The sequence below is a fragment of the Cimex lectularius genome, unplaced genomic scaffold, assembly GCF_000648675.2.
Source record: "Cimex lectularius strain Harlan isolate CLEC.00 unplaced genomic scaffold, Clec_2.1 scaffold88, whole genome shotgun sequence".
Taxonomy (NCBI): Eukaryota; Metazoa; Arthropoda; class Insecta; order Hemiptera; family Cimicidae; genus Cimex; species Cimex lectularius.
This window is the reverse complement of record NW_019392660.1, coordinates 1,004,786-1,015,820: the sequence shown is the minus strand read 5'-3', so window position 1 is coordinate 1,015,820 and position 11,035 is coordinate 1,004,786. Positions and strand designations below refer to the sequence as shown.

The following is an 11,035-nucleotide window of genomic DNA, read 5'->3' as shown; positions in this document are numbered from 1 at the left end:
CCGGTGGGACGCTCTCGGGTGTTATTTTCTTTTGACAATTTGTTGCTGCATGTAGCTTTATGTAGAAAAGTTCTACTTGCCTCTATCCAGCCTCATTTTGAACCAAGGCTTTCTATAGTGCGTTTCGCCCAACCAGTTCCAACTCCTGTTTAAAATTTTTTTTTCTTTTTGTCTCAAAATTCAGCAAAATGTGTATTAACAGGTATGTATATGCATTTATTTCTTCAAACTGATATTTCAGAACTTACTTCAAAAAAGAACGTATTTTCAGATAAATACTGACGAAGACAAAGATAAGTACAAAATGGGTAAAAAGGTGAGTGTATTAGATTGCTTGTATATGTACATTATTTTTTTTTATCGGACATTGGACTTTTTTTATTACTATACTATAACACCAGCAGTATTGCGTAGGCTGTGATGAAAGTGTGTACACGACTATTAACTACCGAGGGCTCATCCGGCCCTCGTCGGTGTGATGAACATCTGGCGTAAGAAAGTACGGTCAACCACGTCAGTGTATTGATGTGTGTAGATGCTACCGGTTGTATCACGACTTTCAATTTCTCAAAAAGAGAATGAAATCCACCTTCTTCCCTTTCCAAAAATATAGGATGTACCCACAATGATCTTTTACTTGTTTCTTTTTATTTTTTGTTTTTTTCTTGTATAACAGTAGGCCAATAGTTTTTTTCTTATTGTTCGACATATATACGTGTAGTCTTCTTAGCTACCAGTTTAAAACTGCCCAACAAACTGGATCTCAGAAAAAATCGCCCCACCGATTTTTTTTTCACCCCGAATTATATTTTCCATCTTGCATAGTAAACAATAATGGTTTAGCAAGAAGAAAGATCCAAGAATATGCCTGATACTTTAAGCTTATTTGATTTTGTCGAAATTAACAATTTTCAGATATGAATCCAATTTTCTGAACAAATTTGGATAAATGCCTGTAGATAAGATGCAATTCATTTTATCAACTAATGGGTCCATCAGCCCAGACACATTCATGAAGAAATATAGTACGGTATTCATTAAGTACTCAGGAGTTTCCTTTTTTTTAAGAGTTAATAACACCGTGAAGTTCCGACCGTGTGCAAGAGTAAAGAAAATTCTTGGTTGTGGAAAATGATTGGAGACCAAAGGAGAAATCTGAAGTTTTGGAATATTTGAATAATAACAAATCAAAACGATAACAATTTTATTTTTATTTATATAAAAATACACAAATAGAAATATTTTTGACAGTCTTATTAACCAGTTAATAGGTAACTTTTTGTAAATCCTGAGTTACAAATTAATTATTACGAATTTTCTTCATCAAACCATCCCTGTTTTGCGAGGGCATTACACATTGCATTATTCATACTGTTGAGCGCAAAACTTCTCCCCGGGGCTTGAATTGTTGTATTACTTGTTTTTTTAACTTTGTGTTTACTGCCCATCACCTGTTCAACTTTGTAGGTGGTATACCTGAAAATGTGATCGGTAATGTTTTGTTTCTTTAAGTAAATCTTAAAGGATTTACCTCACTGTTAAATCAGGCTGGTCTAACTCAAGGCACATTGCAATCCCGTCGCCAAAATTCAACGATGATAACAAATGCAGTTCGGGTGTTGCGAACAAATTGAATTCGACTTCGGTTTTCACAAAAGGCAGATTGAGACTGATTTTACCCTCAAATGCCAAACCGGCCCTGTTTTGAAATTTGTTGATTAAAAAAACCAAAAAAAAACTTTAAAATTATACATTACTTGTTTTGAACCAGTGTGTTTCCAGTTTTGTACCACAAGCTTAATTTATTCTGACCAGACAGGTCGACTGAAGCTCCGGACATGAATGAAATTTGGGCGATGTGTCCGATTCCAAGAGGTAACGCTACAGTGTCGTCATCGAGGAGGACCAATGCCTAAAACAGAAATTTTTTAATTGTGTTTTCAATTTGCTGTTTTACGCTTTTTACCTGATAAGCAGGGGTCAAAGTAGATGCAGTCCCTGCGAACACATGACTCATCAACTCTCCGTTCCCATCGAAAAAGACAAACGGCCTTAAACTGACATTCATCACCCTGAGCTGCATACCGGCTGTTAATGCGTCATCACTTTCATCTTCGGCAGATGAAACAAACGATGATAAACCTTTAGAATATAAGCCCAACTGAAAATAAATTTTTAGAATGCTTCAATATAATTTGTTACAAGTAGAAGATGGAAAAAAATTTTTGCACTGGGGTAACCAGATTCAGCCGAGCAGTTGTCATGGCAGGATAGAGACGATGAGATGGTATGAAAAGAAAAATTGGTTTCTGGACTTTTTTATGGTTTTCATCGGATTGCAGGACTCGGAGGACCTCTTACAAAATTGTCAAGTGTGACAGAGAAAGGTTGAAAGAAACCAGGTGGTAGTTTAATTTATTTAGAGATGGACGTTCCGAGCTATAAAGCCCATCTTCATTCAGCATTACAAGCGTGGAATTTTGAGACATGACAACACTGATCAATACGGTTCATTTCAAAGTTATACATAAAACTATGGGTTAACACAACAATGATGTGGATAACAGAAAATCCTATATACAAGTAAACATTACCCTTATTAAAATTTAGTTTTTTTGCACACAAAAATGTTCATATGGGTTGGCCAACAGAAAATTAGCTGTTAAGTTTCAAACAAGCGTTAACTTTTCTTTTACTTTATGTACATGTATTGTATGTATTTAGCTATTTATTTTATTTTAGTTGTTATTGATCACTCCCTGGAAAAATAGTGCGGCACCCCTATTTATATATTTAATCGCAGTTGAGTTGGTTGTCACAAAACCCGTGTGTTAAAAAAAGTTAACAAAAGGCAATTGTTAGAAAAAATCTCTTTTATACTTCATATCAGCGATGATCAGACTGGTGCGTCACAGATTTGGGCCACTTTTTTTTTCTGATTCTGAACTAAAATTTTGGATACACCATTCTGGCGAATAGGCCCTGGTTTTGCCCCCCCCCCAAAAAAAAAAATTAAAATAAAAATAAATAAAAAATGAAATTTTCTGTTTTTTAAATATTTTGATTTCACCTTTCTACTTGCTCAAATAAGCCAAGTGAATATACCATTTTATAAAAATTTTTATATCATAATTAATTAATGTTAATAATGCAATAAAAATGTATCAAAAGCTATCAAAGTTTATTAATCCTAAAAAACCATTAGTGTTTGAAGGTAAAAAAAAGTTTTTTCAAAATGTCTAAAAACCAAATATTTTTCAAGTAAACTAAATTCATAAATTTTTGTGTGGAACTAATAATAAGAAATTTTGTTTCAGCACCTCTAGAGACCCATAAATATAAATTTTATTTGAGTTTAAAATTATAATTTTTTTTAAAATGCAAATATTTTTTATGATTTTAGAGAAGTCGTTATCAGAATATCTGACTAAAACGGCTATAATTCAAAAAATGGCTAAAATGATTTAATGCCACACAGATCATTTGAAAGAAGAGGAATTTAGCTTTTTTACGATACGTATGTACCATTATAATACATAAATTATTATATATAAAATAATGTATATAGCGGAACTATTTGCCAGAAATTAACCTCTTAATATTATATTATTATTTTTTAAAGTGCAATTTTGTTTGATAGTTTGATGCACTTGATACCCTAGATTATGAATTTAAATTCAAAAGTTGCAATCAATGTGTACATATTGGAAGTAGCCTGAGCATATGTATAAAGCTAGATAAATGGCGTTCTATGAGGCTCCGTGTTAAGTCCCCTTCTCTTTTTAGTGTATGCCAATGACATTTTGCGCACTAAGGATCTAAAAGGAACATTAACTGCCTATGCAAATGTTATTTCTCAATACTCAGGAAAATCTTGGAATGATAAAGAAAGACAGATGTCTGACATGAGACTTATTGGTGGAAATTATATCGACAGATATAAAATAATTAACTAAGATATGTGATGTCCTATAAATAGCATGTTGCTTCAACCAAAATTAACAGTTATTAATTAAGGTTTTTAGTTGAGATAAAAAAAGTCAGTGGCACGAACGGGATTCGAACCCCACGAAATTCGGCTAGATACGTCGCTGCTCTACCACTTGAGCTATTGTGACCTCAATCCTCTCAGACACTAACTTCCCATCTCAACCCCACCTTTTTGAATTTTCCCTCCTTTTTGCCATTTTTCAAATCCAAAGCTATGGTGACACTGACTTTTTTATCTCAACTAAAAACCTTAATTAATTGAATGATATTAATTGGTCAAGCGGTCCACAAAAAATAGTGAATTAACCGTTATGTTGAATTGTTTTTGGTTTGTAGGCCCTAAGTGGTTCTATTTGGTCGTAATGAGATCAAATGTGAAATAAATACCAAAACATTTTCTAAAAAAGTCAAGTGTTGGCTATTTGAGTATGTGGCTAAAAACAATAATTAGTACCTACTATTTAAAAAGGAAAATTATTTATTTTTGTGTTTGTTTTAACAAGTTGTAACTATTATTAACTAACGGTCACTAAACACTACACACTTATTATTACAATTTTTTTCTCTCTCTATGTTTAGTAATGTTTCACTCCCCATTCACTAGTTTTTCCCTCAACCTTCTTCTTTTTACCACTGTATTGCTGGCAGCCCTTAAAAAGGATCTACCTCGAGGGAGTCACCAACTTTTGTTACATAAATATATATAGTTTTCTTTTGTACTAGGAAATTTGTACCAATTTTAAATTTTTTTCTCTACTATATATTAGCCTAATAAAGTTGGTAAAAAAACAACCAAGAAAATCGATCACTAGTTTTTGAGAAGAAATATGGTAGAACTTGTACTAGGAAAGGTCTGTCAGGCAAAAGTCAAAAAATTAATTTACACCAATTTCTGTGAAAGACGGTATCTTATGGTTTTATAACACTAGAATCGGCAAACTGACAATACAACAAGACCAGTAAGACAAGAAAATATAAAAAAAATATATTAAAAAACAGAACAAATTATTTGGCGAAACCAGGTTCTATTCAAAATTCCCTTGTTAGTTTAAAGTATAATAATAAACTTTTTTCATTTGTAAGATAATTGTGTACAATAACAATGAGAATAAAAATATTTATAAAATGCCAAAATCAATTGGCGTTTGTTTCACAATTGGTATAGTAAATACTCACTGAGAAAGCTGTGCTTGCCTGCCCTTCGTTCAAAATGTCGACATTCACGACACCACTTTTTAAAATGCTATTGGAAATTTCCTGCACAGTCGACAGCCTTCCCCCGTCCATAAATGTCCTGTGGAATGTAGTCGAGAAGCCTGACAAGGCTTGACTGTCGTAATTGTTCCTCCTGTTGTCGCGTAAAAAAGTGTTCACTTTCTTCTTTAAACCTTCATTCCTTCGCCAAAAAGGATTTAAATTAATTTTTACAATTAATAAAAAAAAATGAAATTTTTACTTTTCATAAAGCCCTTCGAGTGAAATCATTAAATATTGTTTCAATTCTTTACTGACGTCGTTGTGTTTTAATACCGATAATATTTTCATCAGTGTGGCATTGTCGTTAATTTTAGTTTTGAGAAGCATGTCCAATGAGATAATCCTTGCTGTGCTGTCATAAGTTGAATTTGCTAAATAAACCTCCTCGGCCAAGTCTAAAACTTCTTTGGTCCAGTGTTTAGCATCAATTTTTTGCAATGCACTCATTATTTCTACAATCAACCTAAAATAACAAATTAGTTTGAATAATAAGCTTTATGATTTATAACTTATAGATGATTTGTTAAATCTAGAAAAAAAGTTAATTCTTGCTAAGAAGGATATTTTGTTACGATGTCACAAGCCAGTAGCTTCTAAATAAATGCATTATACATAGCTGCATGTATAAATTTACAAACCTTTTGTTGAAGATTTTTTTAAATTGTAAAAGATAGCTTAGAGTTTTAGGGTCTGGAATGTTCACAAACGCTCTCATATAGACTTTTTGACAATCGAAATCTTCGTCTTCACACCGGTTTAAATGATTTATCAAAAAATCTATCCCCCTTTGAAGCAGCTAAAACAATATTTTTTTAAATTATATTCTCCGGCTAATAAAGAAAATAGGTATTACTTTGTCATTTTCAGCGTCGTCAGGGTTTTTTTGAGTATATGAATATACCATCGCCGGAACTGTGAGGACGATAGTCTGCCACAATTTAGCATTCGAATGTCGACTTTCACCCAGTTCGAAAAGATCTAAAGAATATCACAAGGATGTAGTATGAATTAATAAAAAATAATAATCCTGAAAGACTGACCGTTAATTATAAAAAGTTGAGGATGAGGATTAAGAGATAAAGCCCAGAGGTACCTATCGCAGTAATCGACTTCTACATCTTCATTTTCAATTTCTAAAAATTTCATAACAGCATTGTGAGTTTCAGGGGTCGGCTTTGAACCAATTATATCTAAAACTTGTTCACTGAAAAATAAAAATATTAATTCACAATATTTTATTTAAAAAAAAGTATATATATGTAAACTTACACAATTTCTTTTTTCTTGTATTTTTTGGATGAAAAATATGCATTCAAATCCGCCACGGTAAATTTGCTAGCAGCTTTAACACCTTGTAAAAACATCTGAGCAGATTCAGAAGTTCCGATGTCATTGGTTATTGTACGCTTGTTATTTTTGACAAATGAAGTTAGCTAGAAAATAAAAATCTATATTATTTTTATCCTGACACTTATAATAAAATAATCGTCACCTTTATTTTTGGATGTTCTTGTACACTTTCATTAGTGTTAAATTCAAAATTGTGTTCATTGAACGTCACAGACAGATCTTTTTGAACTTGCGATAAATCCATTTTTTTATCCAAAATTGTTGAATCTGCATTACAAAATGTCTAAATTTGATTTAAGCGTCCAGGTAGCCAGATAACTACCATTTTGCTGAGACTTATTGTCAGATGTAAATTTCAATACAGGGTGTTCGGTTTGCTGGTCTCTAGGTTTGGAAATAATTCAATTTTGAAAATTTTTTTTTTCAAAGTTATGGCTACTAAAATGCTTATTTCACCGTTTAGTAATTTAATATTGATCACATCTTATTGGAAATTTAACATACTTTTCAACGGTATTGACATATTTGTCCAAAACCTTTTAGTTTTGGAGTTATCATTGTTTATTTAAAGCAAGGTCGTAAAATCTAAAAAAATCAGAAAAAGTGGAATAACTCCAAAACTGCTGAGACTCGGATCATAGTTAATTAGGACTTTTTGGTTCCATTTTGAATGTAGAATCTACAAAGTTTGTAACATGAGTAGCCGAACACCCCGTATAATAATATCTAACCAATTACTCAATTCAGCATATTTTATATTTATATTTTTAGCAATAAATAAAATAAAGGTAATTTAAAAAATTGTTTTACATTATTTACACCTCAATTTTTTTTTATTCAAGATAATTTTTGTTTAATGATTAGCTATTTAAAGTTAAACCATAATTTAAATTTACTATTAAACTTTAATAAATAAATCTGTAAAAATAACAGATTGGGTTTTTATCTAGATATTCCTGGTGAGTCAGGGAAACAGAGAAGATAATTTTTTTTTAATGTTTCGCGTTATGTAATGTTAAAATAAAATCTTCCTCGTTGCATTTTGAAATCTTAATTTAAATTTTTTTTTAAATTTTTTTTATTTTTTTTAAATCAATGTCTGTGGAATTCCCTTAACCATCATATTAGGTCGGGCTTTCAGGCACGGAGCTTTCAACTTTTTCACAATAAATCCATGATTTGATCAAACTGACATGATTTAACATGATCTTGTTGTTGTCCTCTTTTTCTTCTCTCTTTTGTACTTTTTCTTTATATCTAATTCTCTCTTTCGGCCATATTCAACTATGTTAATATAATATAAATTTGTTTATTAATTATTATTTCTTTTATTATATTTTCTAACCCTTTTTGTTATTTAAGCATTTTTTATTTTTCTACTCACTGTAAAGGGGCCAAGCCCTATTGTGAATTTTTTTATGAATATATTTATAGTTACATTTCAAGGCCTTTAAAATATAATTAAGTATACCTTTTAACTTCAATTCGGTTTGAGTCGTAGTCTTGATCCGCATGATTTTGTTCCACGCACTCAACAAAGTATGCTCTTCATCGGCTACGACATGATCGACAAGATTTCCTTTTGTTAAGACGATTTCTTCAAAACGTTTTGAGTCGATCTTCATTCCCCAAAGCTAGACGAGTAATAATGTTAGAATTTTTCTATTTGAGTAATAACTCTGCGATCGTTTACCCTGCTTTTCATAAGCTTATTTCCTCGCCAATGGCAACCAGTTTTGCTCTTCAAAATATGATTTCCTGTGTTTTTATAATCAACTTGACAAACACCGCTCATATCTTTCTCTTCGAACTTGTCGTTCGTCTGTCTAATCTGTAAGGGGGAAAAACGATTTAATAGTTGTTATAATTTGATGATAGTATTGTAAAATTACCTGAAAAAGACTTGCAAGACCCTTCTTGATATTCGCAAGTGTCGGGTCTTCGTCTATTGCTAAGTAAACTTTTTTCACTTCATTTTGAGACAACTGAATCACAAATGGTTTATTAACTAATTGATCAATTTTGGATACGTGGCTTGTATATCCATCTTGAGATTCTTGGCTTGATTTGACAAGCAGTTGGAGATCTTTAAGCTTTAAAAAAATTGTAAAAATTAAAATCAAGTTTTATAATATAATAGATAAGGAAATACCTCTGCGAGAAGAGCACCATTGTTTAAATTAGCTAGATTCAATTGACCGGTCAGTTTGAACCCGACAGGCACCATACCGTGGTCGAACATGAGGACATTCTGCGAGAATGAGTATGAACCGCCGAAACGCACCTCGCCACCGGCTGCGGTGACGGCTAGAAAAATCAGAAATGATAGTTTCAACATGCTGGCACTGATCTTACCAGTTGAACTAGCATGATAGATGTGCTTCGTGCGATGAGGAGGCATTAACTGATTGAATCAACTGATAACCTAGAGCTTGAGGATAGTACAAGTCAAGGTCAGCGACCCTTCAGCAGACTCCCCACTACATTCACCAACCCGGTGCTCATTGAATGATATAACACCTGCAAGAACATCATATTATGATACACATAAAAAATACCTGTCACAAGGCAAGCTGCCTGACCTGGCATCCAACCCCCATGCAATGCAGGCCTTTCTTATACGTAAAAAATATGAATTTAATGTTCAACAAATGAAAGATAAATATAACGGATATAAATTATATCCGTAATACACAATTGAACAAATTGGACCTAATAATGGACTTAATAATAAAATTGGATTCGTAGAGAGGAAATTGCCACTTCCTACTTTTCAGCCTACAAATTTTAAGTTTTCTCCTTTGCTAACAATATTTAATACTAATTATTATTATTTAAATATACAGATTATTATCCTTCTTACAAAAACATAAGTTTCATAACGCTAAATAGCAACTAGAAACCTACTTTAAAAAAAATATAAAACACAAAAAAAAGTGTCACTTTAAAACATTGATTTATCCATTATATTTAGCGGTCTAATTGACCAAATTACTTCTTTCAATTAATTAATCTTTTTATGTAAGGTTTTGGTTGAAATGAAAAAGTTAGTGTGATGAGCAGGATTCGAACCCACTCGAGCTGAAGGTCTTGGGTTCGAATCCTACTCGTGACATTAACTTTTTCATTTCAACCAAAACCTTACATACAAAGATTAATTAATTGAACTTTGATTTATTTTTTAATTTGATAATTTTTTTATTTTACTACTTTAAAAATAATTTAATAATTATAATTAGATGGAAAGCCAGAAACAAAACTGCTTAATTTCTATGATTTTTTCTTTGATGATTTCTTTGATTTAAAATCTCCACAACGTAAATCATCAAACAAAATTTAATTCTTTAAAAATGCCTTCATTTACTATTGTCTTGGTGCCCAAAACCAAACGATTATGAAAATATCTTTAATCTGTGAGCAAGTAGCCCGTGCCGTTTGTCGAGGATGGAAGAAATCAGCGTTACACTGTGAGATTTTTAAATTTGCCTAAAACGACAGTCGTCAGGTATTGAGCCTTTACCACGATACTGCAAGATGTACTCAGAGACCAGGATCGGATGCTCAGAGCCAGAGGACCAGCCGACGACGCATTTAACAAATTTCACACTCTGAGAAAATTGTGAAACACACATAAATATACATTAGCATCATGATGAGCTGTTTGCAATAAATAGAGCGGTATAGTCGACCTGAGAATGCCAATGGTCAGGAATCGAAAAAGCACTATTAAAGGACCATAGAAACCATAACATGATAGCACAGAGAATAAGAAGAATGCTGAGAGAACTGTGAAAAAGAGACTCAAAACGCATAGGGGAAATTACAGCAACAAGATACAAAAATATACTGAACAATGTTCTGAAGGAATAATTAACAACAAAGAATGAAGAAACGAAAGCCTTTTCCTTAGAGTGCAATGCTGGTTGAAGATACAAATAAAACCTACTTTCAAAACAACATGACACTGACAAGCCACGGAAAGAATATATCAGCAAGATTTAAAAGTTCAGAATGCCCGTGTAATCTGGGTAACATAACACAACATTATGCTACAAACAGTTGGCCTACATCGCAAGAAACTTTTATGACAAAATGCTATGTAGAATTTATAACATTTGTTAATTCAATTAGCTCAGAAAAATTGTGACAGTTATTTGTACATATAAAAGTGTGTTTGTAAGAGTGTACCATAATATTGTTGCAAGAGGGTAAAAATTAAGCCAATTGCATAAAATGTAAACTTGTGTGTAAATCTTTGTATATAAATTGTATGTAAACTTGTACTGTTGCCCACAATCACTAAAGGGGATGGGCATTAAAAAACAAAGTAAATAAATAAAAAAATCAATGAAAAATAAAAAACTCAGACTCTTTTACATTGCTTCTGAAGCGTTTCAACCTCGAACTGTGCGGGATGTGTCTGTTAGTGCTGAAATAG

At 32.1% G+C, this 11,035-nt stretch overlaps 1 protein-coding gene across 1 annotated transcript; it reads right to left on the bottom strand.

The window, feature by feature from the left end:
- Positions 1 to 1,190: 1,190 nt before the first annotated feature.
- Positions 1,191 to 9,018, bottom strand: LOC106668043 (microsomal triglyceride transfer protein large subunit). The gene is made up of 15 exons (XM_014396450.2): positions 8,750 to 9,018; positions 8,490 to 8,690; positions 8,291 to 8,428; positions 8,069 to 8,231; positions 6,740 to 6,864; positions 6,517 to 6,680; positions 6,288 to 6,451; positions 6,101 to 6,225; positions 5,886 to 6,043; positions 5,447 to 5,710; positions 5,167 to 5,386; positions 1,967 to 2,161; positions 1,758 to 1,912; positions 1,532 to 1,699; positions 1,191 to 1,476 (listed from the first exon to the last, which is right to left on the bottom strand). The coding sequence occupies exons 1-15, from the start codon at positions 8,996 to 8,998 to the stop codon at positions 1,308 to 1,310; spliced, it is 2,658 nt and encodes an 885-aa protein (XP_014251936.1). The 5' UTR covers positions 8,999 to 9,018; the 3' UTR covers positions 1,191 to 1,307.
- Between the last annotated feature and the right edge of the window lie 2,017 nt (positions 9,019 to 11,035).